This window comes from Sparus aurata, chromosome 10 (assembly GCF_900880675.1).
Source record: "Sparus aurata chromosome 10, fSpaAur1.1, whole genome shotgun sequence".
Classification (NCBI taxonomy): Eukaryota; Metazoa; Chordata; class Actinopteri; order Spariformes; family Sparidae; genus Sparus; species Sparus aurata.
The window spans coordinates 14971883-14992031 of record NC_044196.1 but is presented as its reverse complement, the minus strand read 5'-3'; the positions used below and the strand labels follow the sequence as shown (position 1 = coordinate 14992031).

Sequence of the window (20149 nt, the reverse complement as noted above, 5' to 3'; positions counted from 1 at the left end):
AATGGTTTATGGGATGGCTAGTTCTTTTACTCTTAAGATAATTATGTACATAGTCTTGTATCTTTGCTTTTCTCTCCGTTTTCAAACATTTTTTTTGCGCCAAATTAAATGTTTTATGGTCACGATTCATCTGCTAGCTGATTGGCTTGGTTCCAGGCCATAAAACTCTTTTATATGAGGATTTTATGAAACGTAAACGGAGTAAATGAATGGCAAATTCACTTCCGTTAAAAAGGTGGGCGGTCACTGTTGAGCTCTATACGCTGGAGTCCTTTAAGAGATGCACAAAAAGTTTGTTTTTTCCTGTCCTGACACTGGAGGCAGCCTGAGAATGGAGCCTGCACCGGAGGCAGCCTGACGCTGGAGGTCTGCAGCCAGACCCCTCTCAAAATCATGGCTATCAATCATCAGTCATTGTTTGGAAACTTTGGAACTGAAGTTCAGTAGTCCAGCAGCATTCTCCTAAACAGCTGTGGTCGCTGGGGACTTCTTTTAAAACATGGAAAACAACCAAAATAAAAAATAAAATGTCTCAATGCAGCTCATAATTTGTAACCAATATTTAATTTGAAAAAAGTTATTTACAGCTTAGACATGCAGGCGAGTTTGAACAACCCTGTCAGATGACCCATCTGAAAGTGCTAATATTTTCAGCTCATCAGTCAAAGTGATGAACTTGGCTTTAACAATAAAGGCTTTCCAAAGGCTGATCCAGGCCTCCTGCACAGCCTGGTTGGCCTGCAGTCTGCTCCTCAGCTCCTGGTTCTCAGCCGGACTCCTCACACTGACCAGGGGCCTCATGTACTAAGACTTGCATGGATTTCCTACTGAAACATGGCGTACGCTAGAATCCAGAAACTGTCGTAAGCACAAAAAAAATCAGATATATCAAAGTGTGCGTACTCATGGATCCAAGAACTTTTCCTTTGTCCCTGTCCACGCCCCCATTTAAATATGCAAATTCATTTAAATAGGGCCTGCACCGGGGATTCCCCTCTCTGCACCATCAGGTTCACACCATGAGTAAAGGGAAGATGCGCAACTTCACCGAATCTGAGCTCGAAACTCTATTAAATGAAGTCGAGACGCGAAGATCTGTATTATTTGGTAGACTCTCGTCAGGGATAAACACCCAAAAAAGAAATGTGAGTGGGAGCGTGTGCGTGAGGCAGTGAACGCTGTGGGGTCGGAGCAGCGAACACTCACTGAAATACATTTTTAAAAAATGGTCCGACGTGGAGGTGAAGCGTGACCGCAACGGGCGGTGGGACAGGAGTCAAATGAAGGAGGAATACAACATGTGAAATAGGTTTAGTTTCCTTTGTTCATGCACCACTTGATTAAATCACTATTGCTTTTCTAAAAAAAAAAGAAATATATGATAATAATAATAATGATAATAATTAAAACTGCAAGCAGTGATGAACGGGCCCTGGCAGTCCACGCGTTTCGGACTGCGGCGTTGTCGGACTGCGCGCTCACCTGTTACAAGCATGTCATGACGGGGAGAAAACAAGCAGTGAACATCATGTCAATCAGATGATGTTTGTCTGACTTCCTGTGTCCAGTGGGTGGCGCTATGGATATAACACAGTACTGATGCACAGATCTATTCATGGCGACTCCCTCTAGATTCCTGGGAGACTTGGCCAAGATAGGAAATTGTATGGAGAAGTCATTAGGACTCGATGCTTCATGACGAAGGATTTTAATGGCGGGTACCTCCACTGCCAGCAGGTATGACGTAGGATAAAGATTTTCCTAGCGTGTCTTTGGCATGGTCCGAGGAGTATACTGACTGACTGTGAAGCCTGTGGTGTTCAATCTGTAGGAGGAAGACGCGAAAGTATGATGTCAGGCAATATTTCATAAAGGCTGCCAAATTTAAATTGGCCGACTTTGAAGGGATGTGTAGATGTATTCAGGGCGAGACTGTCTACATTTATGAGGAATATTGTGGATATGGGGCATTGTATGTGGAAGTTATAAGGTCTTGACGCTTGACAGCAAAGGGGAAAAATGGTGTCCGCCGTCACGCCCACCAGGTATGACACAGCTGAATGATTTCCATAACTTTTGTTCTTCAAGGCATGAAGATGATACTGAGTGAATGTGAAGACTGTGGTGTTTAAGCTCTAGGACAAGATAATTTTCAAAGTAGGCATTAACTGGGGAAAAATGCTGCCACACATCAAAATGGCTGACTTCCTGTTGGAGTGACAATATCGGTCCAAAGGGTTTATTGTGCATCTGGTCATGAGGACACTGCGTACCAAATTTCGTTCTTCTACGCACTTTTGGGAGGTGGGGCTGAACATTAGGGGGCGCTACAGAGCCCGCAGGTCACGACCTCGCCCAACGACATTAAATTATCAAATGTTTCGCCAGATGTGACGTATATTCCAAATTTGTTGAGTTTTTGGGTATGTTCAGGCTTCCAAAACTGTAGTTAAAGCGCAGAAGATGATCTGCCTATTCCAATTACAATAGGGACCTCACAGGTCGATGAGCTGCTCGGGCACTAATTACAATAATTGCATCATACTGTATTAGTCCTTACCCTACCTGTATACAACAACACTAACTTCCACCACAGTCCGTTAAATATCTTTACAAGAGGGAAAAACTCCAAAGAATCCCAGAACTAAAGGAAATACCTTAAAGAATAATCCAACATAAAACAATTTCTCAAAAATATATATTTATTGTGTTGTCAACAAATATCTGACAACTGTGCCACATAACTGTATGTATTCTAACTCTCTATCTGTAAAACAGTTTTACAGTTAGAGAGTTAGTGCTCTTGTCCTGTCCTCTCCCTCTCCGCTCTGTCTGTGACTATCACTATCTGGAGCTTTTAACTTAACAGCACTCGTAATTGAGTAGGCTTTTGAACAATGCAGGATAAGTGTTGCAGACAGCCTGGACCTGGCGCTTTTAGTAAATGGGATGTGTGTTGTTGTAACTCATGTAACTATGTCTGTGTGGTATTGACCTCTTACACCGTGAAGCACGGTATGAGTAGCGGGCTCCGTCCACACGCTGCTGCAGCTGCTAGCTCCGCCCGTTGGAAAGAGTGTGGGGTGGACACAACCATTTGTAAGAATGGGAGTGGGGGAACTAAATCTTTATAGATGTAAATAGCACATTATTGCGCGATTGTAATGAGCACCGCTTACATTGTGCTTTCAATAAATGCTACTGCACTGTTCAAAAATTATTAATTGTGTCTCAAATTATTCAAGGGAGGGACAGCTTTACTGGAGGGGGGGACATGTCTACCCTGTCCCCCCCGGGATTTCCGCCTATGTCTGCATCAAATTCAGATTGTTGATGAATTTGATGCAGTTGATGATGTGAAACATTAAATATATTGTCTTTGTAAGAGTAAGCTGAGGCGGAAAGGCAAAACACTCGGCTAAAACACTGAGTAGTCCGACACAAAGGACAAAGGTTTAAACTTGTTGAACTGTTCTGACTTCTTTCACTACTTATTTTTATTTTTTAACCATGAAAAATAAATATTGAAATTCTAATACATTTTCAAATTCTGGCTATGTTTTCTTCAACATGTGCGTCTGTTCACAGCCATTTTCTTTCTAAATTAACTTCAATGGGCCAAAAACAGTTTTTGGTGTTAATGGTGTAATAAACAGCATACTGACGCTGTAAAAGCATCTTATAGATGATTCATAATGGCAGTAAACAACTCAAGGTTAAATCCAGATTAAAAAGAACACACAACTGAGGTGAGTTTTAGTAGCGATTGATTTGTATCCTAGTTTATTGAACTTGTGTACAAATTTTATTTTACTTTTTGAATTGTATTATTCATTCCATACAATATATTTTAAGGATTTAATATTGGATGGTTTTTCGAAGGGTGTATCTGTGTGTGTTGCAGGTTGCAGTGGATGGCTGATTGGGAGCACCTGGGCCTGGCTCTGCAGCTGATTAAAGCCAGCTGGTTTAAGTCCTCGCTCTCCCTCTTCCTCAGGATCAACACCCTGCTGCTGCTGTTTTGTTTTGTTCTACACCGGACAACATGCACCCCACATTTGATGTTGCATACAAGCACCCTCCCACACCACTCACATACACTTCGACACTCCATTGTACATTCAATTTGTGTTGTAGTCAATAAATATTAACTGCCTTGTTTCATCACGCGTCAAATATCCATGTTTTGTTGCGGCCTCGGAGCCAGTTGTAACAAAGGGTTAAATATCTTTCATTAAATCACTTAAAGAAAATGTTTGTTACCAAAACATAACAGTCTGTATTTTATAGAAACAAAAGCTCTTACTTGCAAATTTAAGCTATGAGTGATGAGTGATTTGTTGATATAATGTGAGGACTTATACATCCTTTGTGGCTTATATTAAAATATATGAAGAGTCCTATCAGCAAAACTATACATGACATTTGTAAACACTTAAAAGCATTGTGTTAAATATGTTAAAAGAATACATGTAATCATTGCAGCTTAAAAGCTGTTGAGAACCCTGAAAAAACTCAACCATATACATCTAAACCTGGATACATTAAAACATTCTGTTCTTTTTTCATTTGACAGAGGAAGCAGCCTGCAGTATTATGTAAAGTTGAAAAGAAGTGCTGCCATTTCCTGTAAATGGTCGGGGGAGGGGTGAGCAGAGTTAACAAAGCACCGCCTTGTTTTTTCTATAAGATGTATCCACTTCCTCAAACTGGGTTCAGTTGGTTCAGAGCTTGCATTAAGTTTCAGGTTCATCATGATATGAGAGCAGTGCAGCTGACAGTGGGTGTGGTTTGATGAACATTTAAAAGCATCTACAGTTTCTTGCAGACATTCAGAACTCTGCGTCTTCCATTTAAACTGCAGAATCTACTCTGTGCTCTTTGACCCAAACATGGCCAGCAAGTCTGACAACCTACACCTGACCGACAACTCAGGTAAGTCATATCCATGTTTTAAAATGCAATAATTTTAGGGTGATTTAATGGTTGAATAACATGTTTTGGACCTGTAATGTACAGCTCCTGTAGAGTTAAACTTTTATAGACAGGGTCCTGAATGAGCACTCTAAAAATCTGATAGGATGTTTCTACTTTTTCAATCTTTGTATACGTCACATGAAGGACAATGTCTGTGCAACCTGATGTCTGATTCAGTGTCACACATTGTCAGTGTTGGGGAGTAACGAATTACATGTAACGACGTTACGTAATTTAATTACAAAATGTACGTAATTGTAATCCGTTACATTACTGGGAGAAAATATGTAATTAAATTACAGTTGCTTTTGGAAATTTCAATGATTACAACTTAAGTTACATTTGAAAAATCGCCGCAAAAGCTCGGATTTATCAAATAGTTTTTCGCCCCCCTGGATTCATGTTTGTTTTTAGTTATTTTCATATCAACATCCTCCTTCCAAAACTGACGCTTGTGATTGGCTCTGTCTGGTCATGTGCCATTCGACTCAACCTACAAACCGCACGGCGGCAGTCAGCAGCAACAGTGTCGGCGGCGCACAAGATGTTCCTGGGCTGGAAATACAAAAAACACTTAATACAGACAGAAGCCAGGCTTCCCTGTATTACAAAGGTAGCTCTCTTTTAACCCGGCTAGATCACCATGGTAACTTATGCTTAGCTCATAACCTGGTCCTGACCAGGTTATGTTCAGAGTTTAATCATAAAATCGGCTATAAAAGCGCCGCTGTTTCACTATTTAACTCATTTACAGCTGGCGTCACCTTTACTTTGAAAGTCCAGTGGAGCTGGATGAGAATGGAGCATTTGTAAGGAGGGAGAGATCGCGCTGATCCGCTGCTGTTTACTTTCTCTCTGAGCGTCTCCGCCTACAGATGTTCAGCTGAGGGGATACGCTGCTCAGCTAATGATCCGACTCGCGTCAGGAGGTCATTTATTAGGCTATAGCCTATTTACTTTTATATACAGTCAGTCACCACTGAAAGAAGTTGTGCGCTCGCAGCAGGACAGATAATTTAACTTAATGTGGCCATGAATAAATTAATTGTTTCGCCTGTTATGTGTTGCCCAAACGCAAATCTTGAGTAGGTCTACTCTGTTTTCTCACATTTAAGAAGGTCTTTGTACAGAGACAACATGAGATTTGCTTGTAGCTACGTAGCTACAAGCAAATCTCATGTTGTCATATACAGCACCTAAAAAACCCACTGTAACCTATTTTCATACTCACACCAGCCTCGCTTTCAATAAAACACACACTGGCATTTTATAATTGCGATCAGTGAAATATATGAAAACAATATAAAACACAGTTTAACACAACAGTTGTTGTTGCTCTAAAGCTTCATATTTAAAAGCAGCTCAATGTAGAGCTGTCAGAAATTAAAATCAGCCTCCTCTTGTCATATTTGCAGCAACACTGTTGCTTCAGGCTGTGATCAGGCTTTTTTGTATCGCTCATTCTCTCTCCATTAAAACAACCTGCTCCTCTTGGCTGAAATCAGCCCGTTGTTGCTCCATTTAGTGAGGAAGTGAGCCTCCTTTGCAGCACAGGCCCAAGGTCAGACTCATATGGTTAAACCTTTGAACTGAAAGGTTTATCACACTATAGGTCTTAAAATGTGAAAATGGTTAGCAGTTGAGAGATTTCATTCAAAATAAAGAAAAGTAATCATAATGTAATCAAATGTAATTAGTTATATTACTTTGAGAAAGTAATTGAAATAGTTACACTACTATTACATTTTCAACAGGGTAACTTGTAATTGTAACCAACTACATTTCCGAAGTAATCTTCCCAACACTGCACATTGTTCTACACAGGACAGATCATCACAAATAACAAGGAGCTGAGGATAGTGATGGTGGGGAAGACTGGTGCTGGGAAGAGTGCTGCTGGAAACACCATCCTGGGACGAAAGGAGTTTGAATCAAAGTTTGCTTCTCAGTCTGTGACTGTTGACTGTTTCAAGCATGAATGTGTGATAGATGGGCAACAGATTGCTGTCATTGACACTCCCGGCCTGTTTAACAACAGGTGTGATGAGACTAAAACGGTCAAAGATGTGAGCCAGTGCATTCGTTTGGCTGCTCCTGGACCCCATGTGTTTCTGGTGGTCATCCGTCTGGGCAGATTCACTGCAGAGGAAAAGCAGACGGTGCAAAAGATTCAAGAAATATTTGGCCAGGATGCAGACAGATACAGCATGGTTCTCTTTACTCGTGGTGATGATCTTGAAGACACCATCGAGACATTTGTGGATGGCGACACCAACCTTCAAGAACTTGTGGCCAGATGTAACAACCAGTACCACGTCTTCAACAATAAGCTGAAGGATCACTCACAGGTCAATGAGCTGCTCCAGAAGATCAGAAATGTAGCGCAGAGGAACGGAGGAAGCCACTACACCAACGAGATGTTCCAAAAGGCCGAGAGGGAAATCCAAGAGGAGAAACAACGCATCCTGAAAGCAAAAAGAGAAGAAAAAATACGAAAAGAGAGAGAGGAACTGGAGAAGGAACTTCTGAAAGAATATGAAAAAAACATGAAGAAAATGCAAGAGCAGCTCAAGGTTGAGAGAGAGAGGGAGAGGAAAGAGAGAGAGGAGGAGAGGAGGAGGGAGATGGAGGAGCAGAGGCAGAGGGTAAGGAAAGAGAGAGAGGAGATTATGAGGAGGAGGAGGAAGCAAGAGATGGAGAGGGAGAGGGAGATGGTAGAGGAAGAAGAGGAGAGAGACAGAGAGAGCGAGAGGAGAGGAAGAGAAAGATGGCCAGCAAGTCTGACAACCCAAAACTGACCAACAACTCGGGTAAGTCATGTCCATGTTTTAAAGTGCAATAATTTTAGGGTGATTTAATGGTTGAATAACATGTTTTGGACCTATAATGTACAGCTCCTGTAGAGTTATACTTTATAGACAGGGTCCTAAATGAGCACTCTAAAAATCTGCATTAGGAAATACAATCATGGTTTATTTGTTTGAAATGTTATCCAATGATTCTGCTTCTCCCAAAGCAGCAAACAGATGCTTCTACTTTTTCCATATTTGTATACGTCACATGAAGGACAATGTCTGTGCAACCTGATGTCTGATTCAGTGTCACACATTGTTCTACACAGGACAGATCATCACAAATAACAAGGAGCTGAGGATAGTGATGGTGGGGAAGACTGGATCTGGGAAGAGTGCTGCTGGAAACACCATCCTGGGACGAAAGGAGTTTGAATCAAAGTGCACTTCTCAGTCTGTGACTGTAGACTGTTTCAAGCATGAATGTTTGATAGATGGGCAACAGATTGCTGTTATTGACACTCCAGACCTGTTTGACAACAGGTATGATGAGACTAAAACAGTCAAAGATGTGAGCCAGTGCGTTCGTTTGGCTGCTCCTGGACCCCATGTGTTTCTGGTGGTCATCTGTCTGGGCAGATTCACTGCAGAGGAAAAGCAGACGGTGCAAAAGATTCAAGAAATATTTGGCCAGGATGCAGACAGATACAGCATGGTTCTCTTTACTCGTGGTGATTATCTTGACGAAACCATCGAGACATTCTTGGATGACAACACCGACCTTCAAGAACTTGTGGCCAGATGTAACAACCAGTACCACGTCTTCAACAATAAGGAGAAGAAGGATCGCTCACAGGTCAATGAGCTGCTCCAGAAGATCAGAAGTGTAGTGCAGAGGAACGGAGGAAGCCACTACACCAACGAGATGTTCCAAGAGGCCGAGAGGGAAATCCAAGAGGAGAAACAACGCATCCTGAAAGAAAAAGAAGAAAAAATACGAAAACAGAGAGAGGAACTGGAGAGGGAACTTCTGAAAGAATATGAAAAAAACATGAGGAAAATGAAAGAGCAGCTCATGGCTGAGAGAGAGAGGGAGAGGAAAGAGAGAGAGGAGGAGAGGAGGAGGGTGAAGCAAGAGATGGAGATGCAGAGGCAGAGGGAGGAGCAGAGGGTAAGGAAAGAGAGAGAGGAGGAGATTATGAGGAGGAGGAGGAAGCAAGAGATGGAGAGGCAGAGGGAGATGGTAGAGAAAGAAGGAGAGAGACAGAGAGAGCGAGAGGAGAGGAAGAGAAACATGGCCAGCAAGTCTGACAACCCAAAACTGACCAACAACTCAGGTAAGTCATGTCCATGTTTTAAAGTGCAATAATTTTAGGGTGATTTAATGGTTGAATAACATGTTTTGGACCTATAATGTACAGCTCCTGTAGAGTTATACTTTTATAGACAGGGTCCTAAATGAGCACTCTAAAAATCTGCTTTGGGGAATACAATCATGGTTTATTTGTTTAAAATGCTTTCCAATGATTCTGCTTCTCCCAAAGCAGCAAACAGATGTTTCTACTTTTTCCATCTTTGTATACGTCACATGAAGGACAATGTCTGTGCAACCTGATGTCTGATTCAGTGTCACACATTGTTCTACACAGGACAGATCATAACAAATAACAAGGAGCTGAGGATAGTGATGGTGGGGAAGACTGGAGCTGGGAAGAGTGCTGCTGGAAACACCATCCTGGGACGAAAGGAGTTTGAATCAAAGTGCACTTCTCAGTCTGTGACTGTAGACTGTTTCAAGCATGAATGTGAGATAGATGGGCAACAGATTGCTGTCATTGACACTCCGGGCCTGTTTGACAACAGGTATGATGAGACTAAAACAGTCAAAGATGTGAGCCAGTGCATTTGTTTGGCTGCTCCTGGACCCCATGTGTTTCTGGTGGTCATTGGTGTGGGCAGATTCACTGCAGAGGAAAAGCAGACGGTGCAAAAGATTCAAGAAATATTTGGCCAGGATGCAGACAGATACAGCATGGTTCTCTTTACTCGTGGTGATGATCTTGAAGAAACGACCATCGAGACATTTGTGGATGGCGACACCGACCTTCAAGAACTTTTGGCCAGATGTAACAACCAGTACCACGTCTTCAACAATAAGCTGAAGGATCGCTCACAGGTCAATGAGCTGCTCCAGAAGATCAGAAATGTAGTGCAGAGGAACGGAGGAAGCCACTACACCAACGAGATGTTCCAAAAGGCCGAGAGGGAAATCCAAGAGGAGAAACAACGCATCCTGAAAGAAGAAGAAGAAAAAAAACGAAGAGAGAGAGGAACTGGAGAGGGAACTTCTGAAAGAACATGAAAAAGAAATGAAGAAAATTCTAGAGAAATTGGAGGCTGAGAGAGAGAGGGCAAAGAAAGAGAGAGAGGAGGAGAGGAGGAGGAAGCAGATGTATGAGGAGAGACAGAGGGAGAGGAGAGAAGCAGCTCTTATAAAGGCAATTGAAGATTTAATTGATGCATTTGCATAAGATTTTTTTTTTTTTTTTTTTTAGAAAAATCCCTTTACATTGTGACAGCAAAGTTTTGAGTTTTGTTTCTATAGTTGGCTTGTATTTTTTATGGATTTTTGCTTGTTGATGAATGTTGTCTTCTGTGTCAGGACTCCAGTGATTGGACCAAAGTTGAACCTAAACACAACACAGTGGATGAGGTTCATATCTACAGGTAATGATTACATCCTAAGTAAATAGAATGACACTCAGTAGAGTGCATACCTCAGCCAAGGCCCAACAGTCCCCTGTTGTGCTCATTCAAAGATACCAGACACCCAAATATGTCGGATGTTTTCATCAAGAGCCATGTATTTTCTCCTGATAATTTAATAAAAATGTTGAACACATTAACTCGCAAGTCTAAAGAAAGTGAGAAAAAGTTCTAGATTCATCCCGTTAGCCGGATCCACGCCAAAAGTTAATTCATTCTGGGCTGAGTCCCTCCATCCTCCGCCCCAAGTTTTTCTTGAGTCCATTCTGTTGTGTTTTAAAAACATAACCTCCTAAGTGCAGGTAATTTATTGAAATGCACAGACATCATATGGACTGAAACCTTTCATTTCTATGCATTCACCTCAGTCTTTTACACTAGTTATGGTGCAGCTTGTTCCAATTCAAAACAAGACATTTTGTGTTAGTTCAGAATTTCCTCTTGAATGTTTCTTAATGCAGTCATTTGTTTCCACTTTCACAAAATAAGCCTCCAGTCTGAAGCAGGTCACTTTGAGTGCAGCGTCTCTTCTCTGCGCTGGGTTTGTAAGAAGAAGGTCAGCTTCAAATACCACTTCAGCTCATGGAATGAACACAGGGAGAAGCCTTCATGTGTGGATTACATGCCAGCAGGACCACTACTGGGCATCACAGTGATGACTGGAGAGATGGAGGAAGTGCATCTGCCACACTGGATAGGTAAGTGGACATGCAACTAAATATGATGAATATTGTAACTGATAAATTATAAATTCAATCAGTTTCTTCTTACTAAATACTGTAAGATTCATTTTGTTTGTGTTTGTTATTTTTCTTCAGATCACAACTCCACAGTGTCGGACATGTTTGCAGTCCTACATGTGGATACATCTGGAGATTTTGTGAAAAAAGTGTCTCAAGTGACATCATCCCACGTCAAGTCATGTCAGCCGACTTTCTCTCCAACAGGGGTCATGATCCTGAAGAAATTCCTGAAAGTCAAGGTTCACTATGAGGTGTTAATATACAAGACAACAAAAAAGGAATTCCTCACATTGCATGTTTACCTGGTGCCACCCGATCCTTTTGTAAAAAAGGTGTGTATTTAATGTTCTCAAAATAATAAACACAAAATTACTAAATTGATTTCAAAATTGTAAACACACACACATCAAAACCATTATGGCTGCTATTGTGAGTTTATATTCTTTTCCTAGGAAGTGGAGAAAAATGAGAAATCTTATGGATCAGAAATAATCCCCAAACCAAACCCAAACGAGTCTCTTCAAACGCAGGATCATTTCCTCACAGCAGACAAGGACACTGTTAAAATCACTCCAAAAGTAAGTATTTAATCGTTTTAATTATGGGGCTCAGTGTTAACAAATGAATAAATAAATAAACAAAAGATCAGAAAAATATATTTAGAATTAAAGCAAAACCTTGATACTACTGACCATTTATATTCTAACTTTGCGAATGTAGAGCCGTGGATTGTTGCCCTTTAACACAATATATTCTCCACAGAAATTAAACCTCACATATGAGAGGAGGACGCTAAATTACTTTGAGGTGTTCCTCAGAAGTGCAGACGGCGACTTCGACCTGAGACTTGAAAGTGAGCAAAAGGAAAATAGCAGAAGGGACACAGTCTGGACCTGCACTCTAAGAAAAGGTGAGTGTTTTTTACAGCAGTTTTCAATTAATTCATGTGCACACAACTCTTGTTAAAGGTGCAATATGTAAGAATTGGCCACCTGTCAAATTCATACTCCAAACTAATAGGGGGCAGCATATCAACAGAGCGGCCATTTACTGTTGTTAGCTAGTTAGCTCAGTTAACATGCAGCTAGAAGTAGCATCAGCTGAGTCTGCCTGGACTGGGAACATGTAGTGTCTTGTCACGACTTCTTATTCTTTGTTTGTTCAAAAAGGTTTTTCAGAGTTTCACCAATGAAAATTACAATCCTTAGACTTCTTCCTGTATCTGCTCGGGTGCAGACACTTTTCTGCTTGCTTTCGCTTCTGCTTGCTTTCTTCTTCTATTTCTTTTTTTTCTTTCTTTTTCTTCACTGGGAGATTACAGGCAGCGACTCTTGGATATTTACAAACCACTGGGACTTCAATTAATTGGCTGCTGCTGCCTTATTTCACAATTTTTTCAGAACTCAGTACTTTCAGAACCAGGCCTACGAAGTAGCACAAGCCTAATAACAGCTAATGCTAACTTGTATCAAAATGCCTCCCTGTACCGTGGACGACTTTCAGAGATCCTTTAGAAAATTGCTGTGCTGGAAACCAAGATCCACCAGATAGAAGTAAATATGGAAGTGAATGCACTATGTGGGAACGAAACTACTCTACCATGGAATCAAAACAGCAGACAAGAGCCTGCTAACACACGGCTAATTAGCCCCGACAATGACTCGACAAAACAGGAGTTCTCATTTTTGGGAGAATGAGTAACAGACAGAGCCCAGTGCCCTGAGATCTGTGATGCAACGGATTGGCCTGCACTGTCCTCTGAAAAGATTGCCTCCTCAACACTCGTACCAAAGAGGAAACAACCGTGGTCAACAGTGCAAACAAAAAGTAAGAGCAAACCTACCCAAATAACAAAAGTACAACTGGAGAGCAGATTTGCTCCACTTTATCAAGACCTTGCAAGCTCTCCGTCAACAAACAAGGAGAGATATGAGACCAAATCCAAAAGTCCACAGAAAGAGCTAATGACTGGACCACAAACACTGATTGTGGGTGATGTTGCTGTGAAGGAGGTAAACAGCTTTTGCAGCAAGAAGAACACCAAAGTACTCTGTTTTACCAACGATATGTTCTCTGACATCTCTGAAAAAATTCTGGACGTTGTTGCTGATTGTCCAACGGCGAAATCTCTCATCTTACACACAGGGGCCTGTGATGTTGTGAAACAACAATCTGAGGTATTGAAACAAGACTTCACTGATCTGTTGAACAAAGTCAGATCTCTCGATACTGTGGTGTTTGTCAGTGGCCCTCTACCGACTGTCCGAAGAGGTGATGAGAGATTCAGCAGGTTGATGTTGAACAAATGGCTCAAAGCTACATGTGCCGCTCAGTCGGTGAATTTTATAGACAATTTTAAAATTTTCTGGGAACGCAGACACCTCTTTAAAGCTAAACTCTCGCCAAAAAGCAACTGAGGCTTTATTTGGGATTGAATATGAGTCAAACCTTCATGTAAAAGCATAATTATGACGAAAGAGGCACTTTTAAGGCAGGCTTGAGGAGCGGTCCACCATTACTCTCCTGCCTGTCAGGTTGCACTCGGGGATCGACACTTTTTGCCTGCCATGACGGCGACGCGCAGGAGCTGCAACAGCTAGCATGAGTAGTTCAAAAACCTTCTTTTTCATAAACTCTGTGTACACAAACAATCTTCTCAATGCTCTTGTTCATGAGTAGAGACCCTGGTGATGCTACGAGCAAAGTTTCATGTTGTGTCGAGCCTTCTTCGTGTTCTAAAAATAGCGATTTTGATGCTAGCGTGTCCTGCCCCATGCACTCCCGTTCAAAATTAACGTGCCCAAAACCAAAACTACGGTAAATCTTAAAAGTGCATCTTTTGCCATAATTATGCTTTTACACGAAGGTTTGACTCATATTCAATCCCAAATAAAGCCTCGGTTGCGCTTTGGCGAGAGTTTCACTTTAAGGCAGATGGACTCTGCCTCAACAAGTCAGGAGTAAGGTTGTTAACCTCCAACATATTCTACTAAGTGCGCCACACACCAGTTCCTCTTTCCAAGGACAGCAGGCAAGACAAATCAAAACAACTGATAAGACAGCGCTCAGAAGGAGAACTACTACTGCTTTGAACAGATAAGACAGCTGTGCCAGGAGGAGGAGTCCCTGCTGCCATCTTTGCCCCCCAGTCTCAACAAGACGGAACATCCACTCTCCACCAACCCCAACCAACTCTCTGCCCTCTCCAGCCAGCCTCAGCCTCTCCCCCTCTTCCAGCCTTCTGGATTTCACAGACAAGATGAAAAAGCTTGTCAATGTTGGACTCAGACTCACACCCCGTCCAATTCTGCCACGCTTGACATCCATCGTGCCCCTCCACCTCCTCTGAATCACCCTCGGTCTCTACAGTCTAAAAACAGCGAAGCACATCTTGTCCATGCTGACAGTACCATTAACGCTTACTGATATGTGCCGGGTCCAGGCTACGAAGTTGATATCACTACTGTTTTCCCCCAAGAAAAGCCAGGCCCCTTTGAGTTCAGGCAGCCTCCTCAATTCCTGTGCTTACAGGTAATAGAGCAATTGTGAATTTGTTGAAAAATAGGAAATGCCGAACTAAATGTGCCAATCCATTCAATTTAGCTCCAATTCCTCATCAGCCACTAACTGTCGCAAAAAAATTGCACAGTTGGTTTTGATACTGTAACTGTCGCTCTATTAAACATCAGATCTCTGGCAGGAAAATCTTTTTGAATGCATGATTTTATCATCAAACACAATCTTACTTTTTAACTAAAACTTGGTAATATAACAATGCAGCTGTTCACATTGAATCAAGTCATCCAAATTTCTCTTTCATATGTGAAAGTAGAATGCATGAAAAAGGAGGAGGTGTTAGTATTCTGTTTAATGAGTTACTCAAATGCAAGCAGATGTTTTATGGAAGTTTTACTTCTTTTGAATATGTTGCTCTTCAGGTAAACTCATCCTCTCGGGTTATATTTCTAAACATCTACAGGCCACCTAAATACTGCACATATTTCTTTGATGACCTTGTTGAGCTACTGTCTCTTATCTGCACTGACTTTGATTGTGTGTTAATTGTTGGTGACTTTAACATCCATGTCGACAAGCCTGAGGACAAGTGGACTAAAGAACTGTGCTGTGTCCTTGATAACTTTGGACTCACTCAGCATGTGACACAGCCCACACACAACAGGGGCCACATCGTGGACTTAGTTATCTCAAAGGGTCTGAACATTTCTAAGGTTCTGGTATCTGATGTCGCTCTCTCTGACCATTACTGTGTTTTCTTTGAGAGTGATATATCTGTGTACACAAATGTTCAAACTGAGGTTGTCTCAAAGCGATACATCACTGAAAACACTGGTGACATATTCATTGAGGCTTTCTCTTTCACACCACCCCTATCTAGGTTCTCTGTCAATGACCTTGTACTTCATTTAAATTCCAAAATTACAAATGTCATGAATGCCATGGCAACCCCACTAAAGTGAAGGTGGTCTCTGGTAGGAAAAAAAACCTCCTGGAGAAATGCCACACTAGTCAAGATAGAAAAGATTTATTCACGCTATCAAGATAGAGTGCCACTCTACCAGGTACTGGAGGTGTGTTGTCGTTTTGTCCACCTAAACCCAACTCTAACACCATGACACAATTTGATCCAATCAATGACAAAAACCTGCAAGACCTTATACAGCATTTGAAGTCTTCCTCCTGCAGCCTGGATATTTTACCAGCAGGGTTCTTCAAAAAAGTTTCAGACTGCATGATTCCAGATCTGCTACAGATTGTCAACACATCTCTTCTCTCAGGTGTGTTCCCCCAAGCCATGAAGACTGCAGTCATTAAACCACTCATGAAGAAGAGAACTCTAGACAGATCAGTAATGAATAACTATAGGCCCATTTCAAACCTCCCAATTTTAAGTAAAATAATTGAAAAAGCTGTTTTTCACAGCTGAACAATTACTTGTTGCTGTTTTGATGTCTTCGAATCAGGATTTCGACCACATCACAGCACTGAGATGGCTCTTGTTAAGGTCCTCAATGACATTCATTTAAACACAGACAAAATCTCAGTCTTAGTATTACTGAATCTCAGTGCTGCGTTTGACACAGTTGACCATAATATACTACTGGACCGACTGGAAAACTGGGTTGGACTCTCTGGTACAACACTAAAGTGGTTTAAATCTTATCTAAATGAGAGAGATTACTTTGTGTCTATTGGTAATTACACATCTGAACGGATGAAAATGACAAGCGGACTACCTCTACTATTCAACATTTACATGCTCCCTCTAGCTCATATAATGGAAAATAATTAAATTGCTACCATAGTTATGCAGATGACACACAAATGTATATAACCATATCACCAGGGGACTATAATCCCATACATACCCTGAGTAGATGCATTGAACAAATCAATGATTGGATGTGTCAGAGTTTTCTTCAGTTAAACAAAGAGAAGACTGAAATAATTGTTTTTGGATCCAAGGAAGAACGACTTAAAGTCCCTGCTCAGCTTCAGTCTGTAATGTTGAAAACTACAGACCAAGTCAGAAACCTTGGTGTGACTATGGACTCAGACATGAATTTCAGCAGCCATATTAAGACAGTTACAAAGTCAGCCTACTATCACCTTAAGAACATATCCAGGATAAGAGGGCTTATGTCTCGGCAGGATTTGGAGAAACTTGTTCACGCATTTATCTTCAGCAGACTCGACTACTGTAATGGTGTCCTTACAGGACTCCCTAAAAACTCCATCAGACAGTTGCAGCTGATTCAGAACGCTGCTGCTCGAGTCCTAACAAGAACCAAAAAAATAGACCACATCACTCCAGTTCTTAGATCTTAACACTGGCTTCCTGTCTATCAAAGAATAGATTTCAAAGTCCTGTTGTTGGTTTATAAAGCATTGAATGGATTCGGACCAAAATACATTTCTGATCTGCTGCCGCGTTATGAACCATCCAGACCTCTGAGATCGTCAGGTACCGGTCTGCTTTCAGTCCCCAGAGTCAGAAGTAAACATGGAGAAGCAGCTTTCAGTTACTATGCGCCATATATTTGGAACAAACTCCCTGAAAATTGCAGGTCTGCTCCAACTCTCACCTCTTTTAAATCAAGACTGAATACATTTCTTTTTGCCACTGCTTTTAACGGAAGCAGTTTAAGTCTTTGAACTGCATTGTGACTTTTATTCTACAGTCTTGTTTCTTTTAAAGCTTTTCTATCTTAGCCTAATTGTCTTAATGTTTGTTTCTTAATGTTTTTACTTGCTTTTATGTCTTTTTAATGCAATTTTTAATGTCTTTTAAATGAAATTTTTATGTCTTATAATGCAGTTTGTATGCGCCTGTAAAGCACTTTGAGTTGCCTTGTGTCTGAATTGTGCTATACAAATAAACTCGCCTTGCCTAAAGCAAAAAAAACACGAGATCAAATGAGCAAAAGACCAAGACAGGGCGTTGAGCCCCATGACTCATCCAATCACTCGTCTTTGTTTGACTCCTCATGAATTACGTTGACACAGTTGTTTTCCATTATGACTATTTCCTTATCGGGGACCTTAACAAACACAGCTGTTATAATGAAACTGATTATACTTACTTTTGATTATATTAGTCTACAGTAGGCATTGTTTACTGTTGGACAAACACCCTCCAAAGTGGCTAGAGGCTAGCTGGATAGCATGCTAACTTTACAGTGTCTCTGCATCACAACACATATACATACATAATCCACAAACTTCTTTTTATAAATATTATTTTGCTAAATGTACTTTATTTTTATTTATTTTACAAAATAAAAAAAAATAATGATAAAGATTCTTACAAATTGCACATTTGCGCTGAATGTGGACTCTTTCAGCAAAGTTAAAAAGTGCATAATGTATTTAATGCAAAAAATCTATAAGCTGTATCCATTAACCAATCAGCATTGTGACCTGTGTTTTATTTCAGGGGACTACAAGAGTCAACGCTCTGATCATGAACAAGGTAAGAACAGAGATTCATTATGCAAAAATAAATAACAGGATTGAGACCTGCTTCATTTTCAAACTAAAATTCTGGCTATGTCCTACAAAATGGCTCCTTTTAACATACAGTATGAAAACTTCAGTTTACTGTGTGTTTGCTCTGTTTTCATCATTTACCACAGCCTCAGGTCAGCATTTCGTGGAACGCCATCGGACAGATCTGATTAACAGAGTGAAGGACACAGGACACATCCTGGATGATCTCAAGAAAAGACGGCTGATCTCAGATGAGATGTATGATGACTTGAGTGAAAAATCCACACACAACCAGATGAGGAAAATTATCAATTTAATGACAAATGTCGGCACAACAGGCAAAGACGCTCTCTATGAAATCCTTCAAGGGATGAAGAATATGAGGCCTCTCATCTCTGAGCTTGAGGAATCTGGATAATGGAATGAATCATAAAAGTAAAAAACTGTTGATTTGAACACAGCATGAACATTTGACGCTGAGATGAGAGGACAGCAGGAAGCTGACTGTATGTTCTAACATTTAATTTGATCTGTAACAAATACAGGCTCCATTGAATATAAACAAATGTGGTCTAATCACCACAGAAAGATGAGACCAATGAGCAGTACAATGAGTGGAGGGTTAACATCCCTTCATCCACCTGCTGGGCAGGAGAATCCAGGCTGGCAACATCTAATTTTGAACTGAGTAAAAAGGTTTGAATTTGCATGAATGTAATTCTTCTACTGGATTTTCAGTTTGACTTCTTTTTACTGTATTTTTTACTACTTTTATACTTTATTTTTTATTATCTCATCAGTTGGAGGTGGAGCAGAAGATGTTGGACCCAATAGTCCAGCATCCTGAATGTACTGCTCCAACAGTAAAGCACTTTTAGTAATGAACTTGCTTCCATCAGCTGATCCGACATCAAACGCCTGAAATGAAAAGAGTGACAACTTAAAGGAAATGAAGCTCCTAAAACTTTTGTCTTTCAGTATATATTTTCAGGATTTTGTTTATGGATGTCTGAAGTGTTGACAGTAAAAAAGGCTCCTTAAACTCTTACAGAAGCGTATTCAGAGAAGAATTATTACAGTTTTTCTTATTGTTTTCTTCCATGTAAATATTCAGAGGTTTATATTAAGAGAGATGTGTCAAACAAACACAATGAAATCATAAAGGACACATTTTTAATTTTTTGTTTTAATGTTGTTTAAATTGTGTTTGGATTTATCTTCCTCGTTGTCAGAACTGTCAGCGCTCCGTATTACGACGGGTCTATGAGGGCCATACTAAGAAGAAAAAAAAAAATAAATTACCAGAATAAAGTCGTAATAATACCAGAATAATGTAATAATAACACAAGAAATCTTCGAAATAGACACAGTCGTGTGCACAATCATTTCAAAGTCCTGATACTGATGATAATTTGATGCTGATGTGCAAAAAGCATGGTTTTGTAATAAATTGGGTGCATTTTGATTCTGCGTCACTTGTTTACATGAGCAATATTTCTTCAAACTGATCGACATCGTTCTGATTGAAGATTTGTATGAGACAAAATTATCAGGGTCTGGTGTTGATTTGCAATGACGACTTTAACCAGAACTGCAAAAGCATGTCACATCAAGCACTCCTCTTCCCGTTGAATATTTTACCTCTTTTGGCTTGTGTTTGTCATTTGTGTTCATGTTAAAAACACAATCAACTTTTTCTCCAAGTTCTAATTTATTTCTCAGAATCTAAACTTATTTTGCTGAATTTGATATTCCTTATCAGGAGTCAATCTTTTTGCTCAGAATATGAATTATTTCTCAGTTTGAATTGTTTTTTCTCAGATTTTAAACTTTTTTCCCCAGAATTCAAATATTATCCAGTAT

General features: G+C 40.5%; 3 protein-coding genes across 3 annotated transcripts in view; all 3 read left to right on the top strand.

Annotated features, from left to right (window-relative positions):
• Positions 1-4728: 4728 nt before the first annotated feature.
• Positions 4729-20149, top strand: part of LOC115589579 (GTPase IMAP family member 4-like) — an 80038-nt gene continuing 64617 nt past the window's right edge. The window contains exon 1 of the mRNA XM_030430557.1: positions 4729-4935. Within this exon, the coding sequence (XP_030286417.1) occupies positions 4893-4935 (43 nt within the window). The 5' untranslated portion in view covers positions 4729-4892. The remainder of the gene's footprint in view (positions 4936-20149) is intronic.
• Positions 7592-10174, top strand: LOC115589544 (GTPase IMAP family member 4-like). The gene is made up of 3 exons (XM_030430492.1): positions 7592-7787; positions 8099-9106; positions 9419-10174. The coding sequence occupies exons 1-3, from the start codon at positions 7745-7747 to the stop codon at positions 10129-10131; spliced, it is 1764 nt and encodes a 587-aa protein (XP_030286352.1). The 5' UTR covers positions 7592-7744; the 3' UTR covers positions 10132-10174.
• On the top strand, positions 10305-19751 carry LOC115589577 (NACHT, LRR and PYD domains-containing protein 1-like). The gene is made up of 7 exons (XM_030430553.1): positions 10305-10496; positions 11025-11233; positions 11354-11610; positions 11731-11856; positions 12041-12188; positions 18234-18269; positions 18433-19751. The coding sequence occupies exons 2-7, from the start codon at positions 11158-11160 to the stop codon at positions 18702-18704; spliced, it is 915 nt and encodes a 304-aa protein (XP_030286413.1). The 5' UTR covers positions 10305-10496; positions 11025-11157; the 3' UTR covers positions 18705-19751.

What these genes read in the sequence shown, in the direction of transcription:
- LOC115589544 (XM_030430492.1), top strand. Translation starts at nt 7,745, where the DNA reads ATGGCCAGCAAGTCTGACAACCCAAAACTGACCAACAACTCGG. An exon ending in AAAACTGACCAACAACTCGG is followed by an intron (nt 7,788 to 8,098) that starts GTAAGTCATGTC and finishes TGTTCTACACAG; the next exon opens with GACAGATCATCACAAATAAC. An exon ending in AAAACTGACCAACAACTCAG is followed by an intron (nt 9,107 to 9,418) that starts GTAAGTCATGTC and finishes TGTTCTACACAG; the next exon opens with GACAGATCATAACAAATAAC.
- LOC115589577 (XM_030430553.1), top strand. Translation starts at nt 11,158, where the DNA reads ATGCCAGCAGGACCACTACTGGGCATCACAGTGATGACTGGAGAGATG. An exon ending in CCGATCCTTTTGTAAAAAAG is followed by an intron (nt 11,611 to 11,730) that starts GTGTGTATTTAA and finishes TTCTTTTCCTAG; the next exon opens with GAAGTGGAGAAAAATGAGAA. An exon ending in ACGCTCTGATCATGAACAAG is followed by an intron (nt 18,270 to 18,432) that starts GTAAGAACAGAG and finishes CATTTACCACAG; the next exon opens with CCTCAGGTCAGCATTTCGTG.